This window comes from Micromys minutus (assembly GCF_963924665.1).
Source record: "Micromys minutus genome assembly, chromosome: 15".
Taxonomy (NCBI): Eukaryota; Metazoa; Chordata; class Mammalia; order Rodentia; family Muridae; genus Micromys; species Micromys minutus.
In genome coordinates this window covers 54,982,408-54,998,913 of record NC_137984.1, presented here as the reverse complement: position 1 = coordinate 54,998,913, position 16,506 = coordinate 54,982,408, and the positions used below count along the sequence as shown (strand labels likewise).

General features: G+C 41.0%; 1 protein-coding gene across 1 annotated transcript; it reads right to left on the bottom strand.

The window, feature by feature from the left end:
- Positions 1-229: 229 nt before the first annotated feature.
- Positions 230-16,007, bottom strand: TM4SF4 (transmembrane 4 L six family member 4). The gene is made up of 5 exons (XM_080929622.1): positions 15,751-16,007; positions 14,960-15,049; positions 7,396-7,532; positions 4,001-4,190; positions 230-735 (listed from the first exon to the last, which is right to left on the bottom strand). Exons 1-5 carry the CDS (start codon positions 15,922-15,924, stop codon positions 718-720), a joined length of 609 nt encoding a protein of 202 aa, XP_080785748.1. The 5' UTR covers positions 15,925-16,007; the 3' UTR covers positions 230-717.
- Positions 16,008-16,506: the final 499 nt, after the last annotated feature.

Here is a 16,506-nt window from a genome sequence, read left to right as displayed (position 1 = left end):
GCCAACAACCAAAAAAAAAAAAAAAAAAAAAAAAAAAATGCATTTATAATAAGAAAAAGGACAAGCAGCTATGATTCATTCTTTCTCTTCTTCCTCCCTATTGGGCATATACCCACACATGTGTACACACATATCACACACACGTTTATTATTTTAATTCTGAATATAATTAATTTAATATACATGTGGGAACCCTGGAACATTATGACAGGTTCATAAAACTAGTTACAAGTAGTCCAGACAAGTTAACCAAAACAGGCGTCACATAAAATTAAATATAATATAGCAATTATTCCTTACCTATGCATCCTGAAAAACTGGTTTTAATTTTAATGTTTTATCCCTTCAAGTTCAATGTAAATATTCATAAAATATGAACATCTTTATATACAAAGAGACAATGTGGTAGAACAAGTCACCTCATCTATTTTCGCTTTTCTTACGGGAAATCCTGAAAAATCTACTTTGAACTTGTTTTGGAATTCAAAAAAGAAACTAATTTGTAGAGTTGCCTATATTTTTACTTGAAAAAACAAACCCACCAAATGTCTAGGTTGAGCTTAGTTGTATGGAGAGAAAAAGGGGTCTCTTGTGCCTCGGAGGCTCTGCCAGAGAGGAAGTGAACAGGAATTAGCAGCCCCCATGTGGGCGAGGCTGGCCTGGGGCGTGTCTTCCCACCGGCTGTGCAGGGGACTTGGAGCAGATCACCATAACCTGTTAGACTGGTCCATCACCCTAGAGGGCAGGAAAGAAGAGAAATTAAGATGACTTTCTTTTCTCCAGTTCTCTCCCTGTTCTAGCCCTCCCCTCCCCTGCCTTTTGACTTCTCTTGTCCACCAGTGGGTTCCCTACAGAACGCTCTCAACATTTTGATGACTTAGTTTCAGATGTAAATCTGTGGCTTAGTTGTTTTCAGTTATAGGCACAGAAACTTTTTTTTCTTTTGGATCATTTATTCGTAAACACAATTGTGGTGGAAAAGGTGCCTTGTTGAAAGCCATGGTGGATACACATAGGTGAGGACTTGAAGCCAGAGCCTAGCCTATGTTGCTCTCCTGAGTTTTATATGGGGATTAGCCTATTATAAGCATCATTTGCTGAGTCTCACGAGTGTAAAAATCGATATGCAGCCATTATCCTACAGTACGCACTGAGCTAATGGTCCCATTTTATAGATAACCAAGGCAGGGCACCTGGCCACCCAATTCTCACAACTAGGATTTTAAGAAACCCTCCCATCTATCACTCTTTAAAAGACTCCAGACTCAGAAGGCTTTCAGCTGGACTGAACCAAGGTTGCCCTGCACATCTTCTGCATAAGTGAGGCACAGGCAGTTGGGATAGCAGGATGCTGAGAAGTCAGTCAACTTCCTTCAGTCACTTGACTAGCAGATGTGGCAGTGGGCTCTTTCCACACTAGGCTACTGGGGTAGGGATGATGTCTGGATTACAGGCGAACTGCCCACCAGAAAGGGCTCCTTGTGAGATGGCGTTCAGAACTGAAGTACACAGCACCAGAGTTTCATAGCCTGCAAATCCCTTTCTAAGAGTTCAAAAGTGGAGGGGAACGAATACTGACAAACCACCGACACAGGGGAGAGCGTTCAGTGTGCATTTTGTGTCCTTTAATTTTTCTGTAGATTTGTTTTCAGAATAAAAGTTGGAGGGGAGGATGTGAGAGAAGAAAAGGAAAATGGAATTCTGGTGACACCTTTGTAGTCAATCCCCCTGTGTCCACATTCTGAAAATCATGCATCTGTCCATTGTCTTTCTATTATCAATGATATAATCATTATATCACCAAATACAGAGTCTTGGAAAATTAAATGCAGTGGAGAGACTCACATTCTGGCATTTATGACTGTGCTTTTACATGGACAGGTATTTTTAGATTTAGTGAGCTATTACTATATCCCTAAGAAGCAAAGACAATGCACCATTCAGCTAAAATATGACTATCAGTATAGCTGGTTTGGGAAGTATTCATTCATTTTGAATGAACTGTGAGATTTAAATGTTCAACATTCTTACAGATTTATTTATTTCTGCTTTGTGCATATGGGCTTTTTTGCCTGCATGTATATATGTGTACTATTTTTGTGCCTAGTGCTGGAGAGCCCAAAGGAAGGCATCAGATCCCTGTGACTGGATTTACAGACTGTTGTTAGTTACTATGTGGATGTTGAGAATCAAACGTGGGCTCTTTTGAAGAGCAGCCAGTATTCCTAACCACTGGATTATCTACCTATCCTCCAAATGATCTAGATTCTCAATTGCTATGGCAAACAATATTGTGTTGGCTGATAACTGGTTTTCTTCCTATTGTTTAAAGTTTAAAAAAACAAAAAACAAAAAACAAAACAAAACAAAAAAAAAAAAAAAAAAAACAAACAAAAAACTCGTGTGGTGGTGCATGTCTTTAACCCCAAAGCTCAAGAGGTAAAGGCAGGAAGAGCTCTATCTTTCAGGTCGTTCTGGTCCTCTTAGGAAATTTCCAGTCATCCAGAATGAGACCTTGTCTCAAAAAACAAAACAAATAACAGCACAAAAGATGTGAAATTCTGCTGGAAATGCGATCATGGGTGCAGTCATGATACATGTGGGGAAATTTTATTTACTATAGATGTATTTAAAATTTTTTTTGCTCATTATTAGTAGTATGTTAAGTGTGTGCATATGTTGCTACTGTGTGAGTACGTAGGGTCTAAGGACAATATGCTTGAGGGGAGACCAGTGAACACCTTTGAGAGTTGGTTGTCTCCTTCCTCTATGTAGGTCCTGTGGATTGTACTCAGGTTGACAGTCTTGGCAGACAGTCTGTTATCCACTGAATCATCTTCGCAGAGTAGACCTTTTTATATTTTCAAAGCAATATGTGAGTACTAACTTTTGTAATACTATAATTTAAAAGGAAGAAAAAATAAGTCTTCATTTAAAATAATTTTGATAGTACTTTTTATTGGATATGTTTCTATTCCTAGTTATTATTTTTATTTTTGTAATTGTATATTGTTTAATATGTAATTTTTTATTCTATTTTCAAATATCCCCCCCATTCATCCATGGTGCTGCTAATAGAGCCTTATGTATGATAGGAAAATGCTTTACCAATGGACTAATCTATCAATACCCTCAGTCTAGTGTTTTCAATATTATTACAGTTTAGTGAGAATATTTTTTCACACTTGGCAAATAAAAATAATTTTAAAAGACTGTGAGGATGTATAAGCAAATTCACATCTCTATACAGTGAGAACTTGGGAGAATCTGAGAGAGTTGAAGTGAGGAAGGCAGGCAGGCTTTCCAGGTCATTATATATTTTTGTGTATGTGTCTTCACACATATTTTCACATATATATGTATATATATATATATATATATATATTTACAGATACATACATGTATACATATATATTGCTATGAAATGTAAAAAATTATTGTTTTAGTCATATCTCAATCTGTTTATAATAAATGTGTGTGGATATATAATTGCCCAATTTAATTTGGTTATGTGTTGAAACAATCTGACTATAATACTATCTATAGATTTGTTTTTATTTTTTATATTTTGTTATTGATATTTTATGATGGAATTTAGAAAGTCATCTTGACTAATTTCCCTTTTTCTCTTCTTGTATCAGAAATTGTTTAGGTTCTACATTGATCCTCTTCACCAGAGAAAGTGAGTATCCAAGGCCAGATATAATGTATTGTTACAAGAAACATGCCCATCCAGCAAACCCTTCCTCAAAGCCCTTTTGTAAATGTTGTATGCACACACACACACACACACACACACACACACACACACACAGAGCTAGGTGTGAGTCTGGGGTGGTCACTAAATGTGCAATATTGCTATTTGTATGAACTGGCAGGAACCACAGAGCAGCTAGGTTTTTTTTTTTTAGTCAGCCAAACTCACTACCCCTCATCACATGGAGACAGTGGCCTGACGTCTTTCTTTGCTCTGGAAAGAAATAGTGGATTCCTAACTTACCCCACAGCAGCCACAGCACCGGCAATCTCCACAGAGAGTTCCCAGGAGGCCATTGATCACCTGAATGGCACAGAGAACCATCTGGATCCCTCCGATGACCAGCAGAATGGAGAATAGGGTGAGATTCCAGGGGACCACATCACGGGGTTCTTCACACTTGCTCCACAAGGCTTGATCATTAAGATAATCACTACAGGTGACAGTGATGTAGGGAGAAGGGAGACATTTGTCAAATGTATGTGATTCCCTAGACTAGAAAGTTGTCACTACTATTTTCCTCAAGACAAATTCTACGATGAAATACTCTTTAATAAGAACAGAAAGAACCCGAGCAAACCTCACTGAGTACATCTTTCGTACAGATGCTGTCCTGGACACTTCCCATCCTTGCTCCTTTACTGCTTACAGAAACCGATGACTCTCTTTCTCCCAGTCCACAAACAAGAATGATGGCACACCATCCTTGTTTGTGGATGACGGGGACATGGAAGCACAGGGACTTTAAGTGACTTGTCTCAGTCACAAACTACTAAATGACAGAGCAATGTTTGTGAGCTGACCAAGAGGATGAATAACCATACACACATTCATAATGATGTGTACTACATCCATGTCGATGGCCTTTATCCTATGTGTCACAAGTTACCAAGAGGCCATCCAAAGCCTTGTAAAACAGATCATGTCACATGACTAACAGTAAGCCAGGTGTGGTGGCTCATAGCTGTAATCTCAGCACTTAAGAGCTGGAAGCAAGATGCCTTGAGTTTGAGGCAAACCCAAAGCTATGGTGTGATAGCCTGTCTCAACAAACAAACAAACAAACAAAAAACACCCCCAAAACCAAACAAAAAGATGCATCTCAGTTGATAGAGTGCTTGCCTGGCAAGGTGGTACATATTTATAATTCTAGAACTACGGAGGTGGAGGCAGAATCAGACATTCAAGTTCCTCCTTGGTTATACAGTTAGTTAAAACAAGAAGACCCAACTAAACAAATATCACAAATTGAAGACATGGAGAAACTGTTCAATGGCTCTTCAGTTCTTAGCATCTACATGGGATCTTACAGCCATATACGGTTTCAGGGGATCTGGTGCCCTCCTCTGGCCTCCACAGCCAGCATGCACATGATATAGAGCCATACACATGGGGGAAAACAACCATACAAATAAAACAAAAGCAAAACATAAGAATACATAGGGATTTAGGAGAGAGCTCCATAATTAGGAGTTTGTACTGCTCTTGTAGAGGATGCAAGAATGAGTGGTCGCCTGTAAACTCAAGCTATAGGAGATTTGATGTCTTCTTCTGTCTGCACTCATGTGCAGGCATTTCTACAACTTGCAAGCACATGTGTGCACACACACAAACACACATAGACACACCACACACACACACACACACACTTCAAAATAAAAAATAAATCTTAAAAATAAGACTGGATTTACCAAAACGTAAATGTAACACATTTTGTTAGCATACACGAACTCCACATAGGAAAAGACTTACATTTCTGTATAGGGAGAGCTTGTAGCAATCTAAAGGTGTGATATTTTGAGGGAAAAATGGGAGAGAGGGAGAGATGGTAGGTAGGAGTTGTGTCACCTGACACTGCTGGTGAATGAGTTGTCTGTCACTGAGGAACAGATGGAATGACCTAAAATGAGGAGACTCATGAGAGTAATGCACTAGAAGCAGCTGGGAGGGGGGATGGTAAGAACGGGCCACATCTGAAGCACCAATACACAGGCTTCTAAACAGGCTTTCTTGCTTTAACCTTAGTCAACATTCTGTTGTTATCTCCAGGGCAATGGTCGCTCTCCAGACTGTGGTCATTGATTCCATTCTATCTCAAGCAGGATGTGAATTTATCTATTCTAGGTCTTCCGGATCAGAACCACTGGGCTATTGTATTGCTTGGGAGTAGTACTTTGCCCCTATTGTGTTTCTGTTTCGCTAGCCTTTGTTTTTGACACAGCCTTTAGGTTAATAGACATTAAGCTCCTGGAGGACAATGTCTTCTACACAGATGACAGAAATCTATGGCAACACTGCAGGGATGCTGTTCTTGGAAGCAATAGCACAATTGTCCATCAGAAAGACATAATTCACTACCCTCCTGACTCTTCCTGGGGGAGAGACTGAGCTATTGACAAAATATCCCAAGAGAAAGCTCAGCCCTGCTGGTGTCTGAATGCTGTGTTCCTTAATCCAACCCCACAATAATGGAGTCTCAACAGCTTGCTGAAAGATATGGGGTGGGGTGGGGTGTTCCACAGTAAAAGAAACACTGTGGTGTCTGTGTGTGGTGTGAAGATGACAGCGATCTTGACTTGGTTAGTTGTGAGTATGGTTGACACACTCAGGGCCAGCGAACACACCAAGGGCATCAGATCAGAGCCAGTGCCTCCCTCCTCCCTAGCTGAAGTCTTGAAGTTTCTAAGGAGTTCATTGTAGATGAACACAGGGGAGTCCCAGTTCAGACATCCATCCCTCTGCATGCTCTGGTCCCACACGTACGTTTGGTCAGAAACAGCTGATAAAATGGCATCTGTAGTGAATGTGCCATTGTGCTCTAAGCAAAGCAGAGTGCCAGTTATTTGCGCAGCATTTACATTGCATCAAGGATTGTAAGCAACATGCAAATGCTGCATTAGCTTCTGCAAGGCTGGAGTTATTTGGTATCAATAACCACAGATGTCCTGGAGCCTCCGTAGACAACGCAGGACAACTTTATTGGTGTAGTGTAGAGTTTTTGTTTTTTTAAGTGGGCTCATTCTCTATGTGTTAGAATATCCAAGAGCCATACTTCCTGTCTCCCAAGATAACCAGTCACTGTGTGAAACAGAGGGTCTGAGACAATGAACCGATAAGAAATGATACAAGCTTAACAGAGGATAGAGAGTAGTTACCTAACAGCACATCTACCAAAGTGGAATTGTTCTGTGTGTTTACTATTCAGCACAGTAGCTATAAGCCATAAACGAGTAAGTGCCTGAAATGTGGCTAGAATTGTGGAATTCACTTCACTGTTGTAGAATTCATTTATCCTGCTGGGGCTGTCACTATGGTGACTATGAAGTAGGCAGATTTTGCTTATGCTATTGAAGAACAAGCGTCTAGATGTTCTAACTTCTAGTTCTGGCTACACTCTTCGAGGACAAAAACATTTAATAAAATTTGCTAATGTTTGGATATGACATGTGACACAACAGTTTTTCTGCAGACAGCTGAGGCATCCTCTTCCAGTTACTTTCCCTTGTTTGTCGAAAGGACAATCGGAAGTGAAAACCATACAGCTTCTCTTAACCACACAGACAGCCTTGCCGTGAGGGGTGAGAGTACACATGTCGAGGCCACCACAGCAATGTGGTCACAGCACAGTAGAGCCTTACCCATTGTGGAAGGGATATCCCCATGTACTATTGGTCATGAAGCATTTCGGGCCCTTGTTGATGGAAATAGCTGAGACGATGAATGAGTATCCAGCACCCAAGAATCCAATCACAGCAAACAGCGTGGAGGTGAACATCTGAAATAGAGGAAAGACAGCAAAGCTCCAATGCCTGGCAGACATTATTTATGTCCAGCTACACCATTTGGCATACCTGCCCAGCCTGATGCCAAACATGATAATGGCCATACGGTAGAAGCCACTTGAGAGACTTACAGCTCTTTAAGAGTGAACCTTTGTGCCCTGTGCTCCCCCTTTTTTTGCTCTCATTTTTTGCTCATTTATTTATTGAGGATTGCAACACTGCCTGGTACACGATGGTGCATCTATAATCCATGCTCTTGGAGGCAGAGGCAAGAGAACCAGAAAGTCAGGGTCATTCTGGGTGTCAAATTCAAACCAGCCTGGGACACATGAGACCCTGGGTAGAAAACAGCAGGATGAGTGCTGTTCTGAGAGTGTGTTCATTTGTGATTTTCAACTAGAATGTCAGAGGGGAATGGCAGAGAGTGAGCACAGATGTAAACATCTGCATTTAAGCAAACGTGATGTTCAGTTCACAAAAACTATGAGGTGATAGAGTTCCCTTTTGTCAACGTGTAACTGTTTGAACGTCTACTAAACCACCTCTGTCTACAGTACTAACCATATATATAATACAAATGGTCTAGATGAAACAAATTTTACATATTTAACAGATTATCATTTAAACATATAATCAGTATAAAATGTATGCGTTTTTGTATAATCTCTTTGGAATATGATCATACTTTGTGTAGATTAGATTTCCCCCTTTTTCTGTAGTCAAACTTGGCTATCATATTGAATAATCTTTATCTAGGTCATTTGTAATTTTTGGTAGTAAAAAGTTTTAAAATTCATGGGTCTGGTGTTCATTGAATTTACAACAATGCTTCTCTCAGGAAAGAAGGGAATGTGGTAGAGAGATGAATGTAGTCATTCTTACATGAATAAATCATGCTTTATCTCACTATATGATGTATCTGGAGAAATGGAGCACTGGGTTACAGTTTCAGAAAGCCATAGGTGGCATATTATATTTTCCAGTTCTACTTTGAAATAACCCATTGTAATATAAATAAAACAAATACTCTGATTTTCATGATCTTACAGAATAGGCAAATGACATGAAGGAAGGTGCACTTTATAAGATGTTGCTGTAATTTATATCACACTATTCTGTCTTAAAAAGTTGTTAAGTTTGCTAGTGATGTATATGATAGTTTTAATTTTTATTCTTTTGATATAGAGTCTTACTACATAGAGTAGGATATGTACATAGAGTAGTACATTACATAGAGTAGGCTATGTACATAGAGTAGTATACCATATAGAGTAGGCTATGTACATAGAGTAGTATACCATATAGAGTAGGCTATGTACATAGAGTAGTATATCACATGGAGTAGGCTATGTACATAGAGTAGTATACCACATAGAGTAGGCTATGTACATAGAGTAGTATACCACATAGAGTAGGCTATGTACATAGAGTAGTATATCACATAGAGTAGGCTATGTACATAGAGTAGTATATCACATAGAGTAGGCTATGTACATAGAGTAGTATGCTACATAGAGTAGGCTATGTACATAGAGTAGTATACTACATAGAGTAGGCTATGTACATAGAGTAGTATACTACATAGAGTAGGCTATGTACATAGAGTAGTATACTACATAGAGTAGGCTATGTACATAGAGTAGTATACTACATAGAGCGGCCCCGGAACTCATCGAGTCTGACCTGCATCTGCCTCTCGCAAGTGCTAAATAAAAGGTTCGTGCCATCATGCCTACCCAGATATGATCTGTCCTAAATCAGTATGGGTTAAATCTCATTTATCATCAGATTTTTATCTTAAAACTTCCTTTTATTAAAACAGAATTTACTGATCAAAGTATTTATGTTAGAAAAGCCACTCCCAAACTGATAATATTTAAAGTTGATAGCTGGGACTTGGAACAGCTTCCAAAGTCACCACCTCTTGAGAGCATCACTGCCTGCCAGATTTGGAGTTCAGCATGGGGATATTCATCCCAGCATTTGTACTGCAGGATTCTTTGTCTTCATGAAAGGAATAGAAAAGAGGAACATTCATGTGTCATGACCACAAATGGGTATGAGTTACAGGTAGGAGGACTTGGGTCTAAGTCCTGGCTCCTCCCACCTGACCTCGAGAAGTTAATCATTCTTTCTCATTTCCTCTTCTGTATAATGAGGTTCAATAGTAGTAATTAATGAGTAAGAGAACCTCTAGGAGAACCAGATATTCCTCAGGGTTAAGGTAGTGTGAGCTACTAAATAGTTCCCAGCATGCCATTCACATGCCATGACACCAGGGGTCTTTTGTGCTCATTTTAGGGAAATTTCTGTGACACTAAAACACAACCAAGACATTAGTATTAGTACATAATAATTTATTATATTGTTCTATAATATTTTGACTGTTGTATCCTTGCATTTCTTTCACAAATGCAAAATGTGAAAATGTAGGGAGAAAAGCAAAAGTAAACAGATTTCATCTCAGATGCTTGTTCTAGAAATCCATTCTGCAGCCAAATGCTCTACTGCTGAGCTATTCCTACAATCACATGCTGTCCACACTTCTAAACATGTATGCTCGTTGTATGCTGCCAAAGCTTTCCTTTGAACAGATGACAAGAAACTCCTGAAATCAGATGCCTTTGAGTCACCTGATGCCTTTATGACTCCCTCTACCCCAAATCAGGGCCTAGTGATCATTGAGTTCAGGTCTGTCATTACTTAGAGTGTGTCTTTGGCCATTTTCTATGCTGATATTGGACAGAACACATGGGAAGGACAATGGAGCTGGAAAGGGAGGAAAACTATGTGGCCTGGGGATGGAGTCTTTACAGTGTTGGACAATGGCAATGTTAGGATGTACCTCTGATGGGCACAGACCTTCCTACTAGACAACTGTTCTAAGACCTGCAGGCTCTACCTGAAGTCAGTTCTCTCACTCCTTCCTTCCCAATCCTTGTTTCTCAAGTGCTGGGATTACAGTGGACAGCAAGCTCAACTGGTTTTCTCTGAAAACAGAAGTATCCTGTATTTTCTGCCTTGGCTCTCCTTGAGAAAGCTGTGGGGACTACAATCAGAAACTTAATGTACAGACTGGCTTTCCTCACTTGTAAAATGAGAACTTCATTGTGTAACTCAAGGGGCTTTTGTGAGGATTAAGTCTGAGAAAGTCTAGAAATCCCCTGACACTCTCCTGGTACTCTTTGTGGTAGCCTGCTGGCAAGCATTTATCCAGGGTTAGATGTCCCTGATAACAGCACACTTAGCTGAGACCTCTCTTCCTTCTCCTTACTATAACATTGTGACCCCATTCTCTGATTCTGGTAAGGCCTTTCCATAGTCAACAGTTGTCATGACCATAGCCCATTTTACATCAGGACAATTTACTTTTCTATTTTGTTTTGTCTTTGTTTCAAATATTTGGTATGCTGCAGATTAAACCTAATGGCCTATACATGGTATATAAGAATTTCACTACTGGGTGTTCTTCCTATCTAAAGATGATTTTTAAAGAGTAGAGAACAATGAAGAACTGTAGATCCACACTTTAGCTTCTTATTTCACAATAATGCATCCTGTAAAAGCATTGCCTTTAAAATTTTTAACTTTATGTTTTTACTTATTCACCTTGCATCCCATTCACTGCCCTCCTTCTGGTCACCCCCAACCACAATCTTTCCCTCAACTCTGCCTCCATTTCTCCTCTGAATGGGTGGGGCCCCCTGGGTGTCCCCCTACTCTCTCAAATCAAGTCTCTGAGGCTAGGCTCTTTCTTTCTCACTGAGGCCAGAAAAGTCAGCTCAGCTAGAGGAACATATCCTATATATAGGCAACAGCTTTTGGGACAGCCCTGCTACCGTTGTTCAGGGCCCACATGAAGACCCAGCTGCACGTCTGTTACATATGTGTGCAGAGCCCTAGGTCCAGTCTGTGTATGTTCTTTGGTTGGTGGTTCATCTCTGAGAGCCTCAAGAAACCAGGGTAGTTGACTCTGTTGGTCTTTCTGTGGAGTCCTGTCCCCTTTGGGGTTGCAATTTTTCCTCCCTTCTATTCTTCCATAATGCCGTTCTTAAATTTCCTTCAATCTGGCTGCCACTGGAAGGAATAAAGAACTAGATATTCAGAATCTGCCTGTAGAGAGCAGTGGTGAGCTGAGCCCAAGAAGTGCTCACACAACTGCACACAGTTGTCTCATGATAAGACCAAGATCTTTCTTCAAAATGCCAACCACGTCGCCCTGCCTGGGCTGGGGATGTAGGGATCAGGACTGAAATGTCTGCCTTGCCCTGGGCTGCCTCCTTATCCGTCTACTTTCTATCCATCATTAAAGACACTTGACTTTGAGTCAAGTCCAAGGTTTCTAAACGGCCTTTTCTAAAGTGAAAAAATTGGTAAAATTAATTAGTTGTCTCACTGGGCCCTGGGAGACGAACATTTCTCAAAGATTAAAGAGAGTGCAGGGGGCAGTGACCAAACAGACAAGGCATGGGAAGAAGAGGTAGTGACCTAAGAAACACAGGTCAGGGCCACCCTGAAAAGTACCTGCTCTTCCTCTTCTCTTGGCTCATTTTAGCCTGATTAATCTCAGACCTTTGGACTGAGCCTGAGTTTCTCTCTTCTCCCCTCACAGGGACCTGTTGGGAGAGTGGGAGAGAGAGAGAGACAGACAGAGAGAGAGAGAGAGAGAGACAGACAGACAGAGAGAGACAGAGACAGACAGAGAGAGACAGAGACAGAGACAGACAGAGAGAGACAGAGACAGAGACAGACAGAGAGAGACAGAGACAGAGACAGAGACACCACACACACACACACACACACACACACACACACACACACACACACACAGAGAGAGAGAGAGAGAGAGAGAGAGAGAGAAACCAGAGAGACAGAAAGAAACAGAGAGATACACACATACAGAGACCATCGGATTCCTTTTCTCAGGCATCACAATGAAACTATGATTTGGATGATTTCAAGGTTGTTTACAGTTCACAGGTCCACTTTATCTCTACAGCTACCACATCCTGCCGCTCCTGCCTTCCAATTCTTGCCATTTTTATTATTGAAGGACAAAAATGGTTGCACACTCAGTAAACATTTGGGGAATGTTCTAGAAAAACATAAGAGTGCCAACGGGGATGGGGGAGACTGACACTCTGGCTTCTGCTGTGTTTGCTCACAGATCTGTCTACTGGCAGAATTTCTCAGAGCTCCACAAATAACCGGGGCAGTGTGCCTTTGTAAGGAAACGCCTTGAGCACTTACAAAAATAATTCAGATAGCACCAGTGTAGTGTTTAAAAGATGCTGCTATGTGTGTGTCTGACAAAAATGTCTATTAACTATCTCACCTGGTGTTCCAGATCCTCTGAACAGAAGAAATACAACCATAAAGCAGGGTCTTCTATAAACATGGTCTTGGAGGGGAACAAGGGGTACCACCAGGATCCACAAAGCACCCAGTATAGAACCCTAGAGGTTGCCATGACAGCACAGACCATACCAACATAGCATAGGCTGTGGTTGTACTGGGAGGCCAGTGATACTGGGGGTAATTTCTTATTTGAAAAGAAGTAACACGTATCCTGGAGGTCTCAGGAGTTCTGGTGGATAATGAATATTGACCAAAGCAAATATTTTAGAACATATTTGTTCAACCGTGCTAGGAACAAACAATTTCTTGTACTCTGAATTTAAATCTAATGAAATTTAAGTTTTGTATAATATTTTGGACATCATTTCACCTCTGTCTTATGGTTATAGAGAAACCTAGAAACAAATAAGCAAGCCTGCCCACCTGCAGGCCCGTTTTGTACCAGCCAGCCATTATTCAATTCAACATGAGAAATGCAAAGACAGATTTTAAGGATAGGTATGGTTTTTATTTATTTTTATCCATATTCCTTAGTTGATTTTTTTTTCAAATTGTTATCTCCCATTTATCTTCCAAATTGACAAATTATAACTGCTCTGATGGGAAAAAAGAGTTACATAACATTTTCTTTTCTTTATAGTCAATATGAAAATAGATTATCAAGTATATAGAACATTTGACAACTATTAATTACATCAAATGAAGTGTTGCCATTTCTTACATTCTTTGTAAATGATAATTTTGAATGCTGAAATGACTATATTCAGTCCTTAAAATGTTTTTGTTTTTGGAAAGTGAGTATTCTGTGAATGGTGTGGTGTCACATGAGAAACTTCAGTGTAGGCATAATACACTGATCACAGCAGCCTCCCCTGTGTGCTTGGAAAAAATCCTCTTTTTGGACTAAATCAACAAATGTTGATGAGAAAGAAATGTCAAGGCGGTTCTATTCAGAATGGGTAGATAGACTTTCAAGAATTTAAGACTGGGAAGGTGGAGTGCGAGCGCCCTTCATTCTTCATCAAGCCTCGGCTCTACCGCCATCTTATTTCTGCCTCATCATATGCCCAAATCCTTGATAGGTTTTGAGCCAACTGTTTTATTAATTTGTATTACAATTTAAAAGAGTATCTGAAATTGTTAGCAAACATGAGCAGTGTTACTAAATTTTAATCATCTAACATCCCTTGTGTTTCTAAAGCTTTAGGTTCTTCCTTTGTTATAAAGGAGGTTTGAAAGTTAGGAAGAGCAAAACCTTATCCCCACCAAAATAAGGATTTCTTTCCTTCACAAAATGCAAACAACTGGAGGATAAGTAGAAGAAAACATTCTTTGTTGTTTGGATACGTGTATCTTTGTACCAGGGTTTGGCCCATATCTAGGGAATTCTGATTCAGTCCAACTGGCTTATCTTACAGTTGGTGTGTTGCCCAGTTGCAGAAATGGGACCTGACCCACATTCCAGCATTCCTTCTGCTCCCCTGGGAACATTAATACCCCCCCCCCCCAGTCTCTACTTCACCAACAAAGACGGGTGGCCGCATGAAAAAGGAAAAGAGGCTGAAATCCTGAGGCTGTTTCTGAATGGCAGTGGGAAATACAGGGTCCTCATAAAGAGTGCCCTTTGCTGTGCTAAGGGAGCTAAGTTAGCTACTAGGGAGGGGAAGATACCATTGTTTATCCTGTCGGGGCTCTCATTCAAGACTGAGGCAATTGAGGGACTGAAGAAGGATATGACTTGTTGAAGTTCTCATGTCTTTTTAGTGAGAAAGGGAAACCTGGGGCTCCATCTTTGCTCTCCTTCTGAGGCCTCACTCTGGTTTTAAAGCTCTGGCATCTCTGCATACTTGTAAAACTTAAATGTATCTACATCTCTGTGAAGGCTGTAGAATTTAATATATTTATTCTTATAATTCTCTATCAGTGAGAATTAGAGCTCAGTCATATACCAGATGACCAGGAGTCTTGGCTGGGTCTCCTTTCTTGTTTTACCCATGCTGTCCAGCACAAGCTGGCAGGGAACCCCAGAGATTCCACCAGCTGACCCCCCGCAACGACTCACCGCAAATCGCTTCCCACAGCTCTCATTGCCACAGCATCCGCAGCAGTCGTTGTTCTGCAGACCCAAGAACACCAGCGCAGGGAAGATCATCTGCCAGTGAGAGAAGCGCTCAGAGAGTCTGGGGTGAAGGGAAACCAACATTCTCCCTGCCAGTGAAGACCTCAGGTCTCAGGGGCTAAAGGGGGCAGGCAACGCTTAACAGCCAGTATTGCTCACGGGCAGATAGGTGGTTTTGAATGTGGGGGTTCCATTTGGTCAACTTCTGTGAAGAGATTTTAGGAGCTGATATGCTGAGTTTTCATTTACAGGGTGTGTTTAGGGCAAGCATATATTTCTACTCAGTGTATAAAAAGTGAACCACTTCCCTACTACAAGCTGGAGGTCCCACTAAGTACTGGAAACAAGGAGATGAAGAAACAGGGGAGTTCCTGAATGAGGGCTAACCTTCAGCTTCTGCGCCTCTTCACTCTAACTCATTCATTTGTAGAAAACCCTGTGTTCTGGTTTTATTCTCATTGCCACGACTAACTGGAGTAATCAAGTGGCTGTTAGCGTGGTTCTCTGGGCTCACAAGTCCTAGGGCGATTCCTGCTCAAGCTTGGGGATGAACTACTTAGCAAACCAAGCTGTCCTCAGCCAGAATAGAGAGAGAAGTATATTAAGGCATTACTTTACATTCCATGAAGGAGGTTAGCTTAAAGAATGGCATCTCATGCTCAGAGCACTGAAGGAGAGACTGATGACAGCAGAGAGCTTCTCCTTCGTGGGAATGTTAAGGTTTCTCTACTCACCAGGACTCCACTTCCCAATATTCCTCCGAAGTACCAGACCTCTTCTGAAAGGTGGCTGTTGTCATCCACCACCTTCCCTCCGGGAAAGAACAGCAGGATGTTTGCCAGCAATCCCAACACTGCCAGGGGAATGAGAGTGCCCCCCAGGCACTTGGCACAGCCCCCAGTGCACATGCTGGGGCGACTCAGTAAAGCAGCGATCAAAGGCTCCTCACCACCAGCTTCACGGGTCTCCTCCGGGATTTTAGCAGCGTGTCCCAGCGGCTGTACCCTGAACCGGCTTCAATAAAAAATTTGGGACCAGATGTCAGAGCTTTTTGAACCTTGGAGTCACTTCACTTCCCAACTACAGCGGGCCCTCAGTGGCTATGGACATTTATATCTCTGACTCTGTCTTTTTTTTTTTTTTTTTTTTTTTGCACCCCCATAAATGAGATTACGTTCTGTGTGATCGTTCAATTGTTTTGCCATGGAGACCAATAACCTCTGTTAATAATCCACCAGCACAGAGAAGACATTCAAGATGTTGCAATTGAAGAGAAGGCTGGGACAGGCAGTGCTCAGCACTGCCCCTTTAATTTCATAATGTCTCTGCCCAAATAAAGAAATATTCCCTAGGCATTACATACATCATTCTCATAATCCACTAATATACTGATTAACGTTATGCCTTCCAAACACTAAGTGATCTGCATGGCACTTCCTTGCTCTTGTTCACGGAAAGCCTGAAACACAGGCTTATCCAGATGGGCTTGT

What these genes read in the sequence shown, in the direction of transcription:
- TM4SF4 (XM_080929622.1), bottom strand. Translation starts at nt 15,924, where the DNA reads ATGTGCACTGGGGGCTGTGCCAAGTGCCTGGGGGGCACTCTCATTCCC. An exon ending in GCTGTGGGAAGCGATTTGCG is followed by an intron (nt 7,533 to 14,959) that starts GTGAGTCGTTGC and finishes CCTCTATTTCAG; the next exon opens with ATGTTCACCTCCACGCTGTT. An exon ending in GGATATCCCTTCCACAATGG is followed by an intron (nt 4,191 to 7,395) that starts GTAAGGCTCTAC and finishes TGTCACCTGTAG; the next exon opens with TGATTATCTTAATGATCAAG.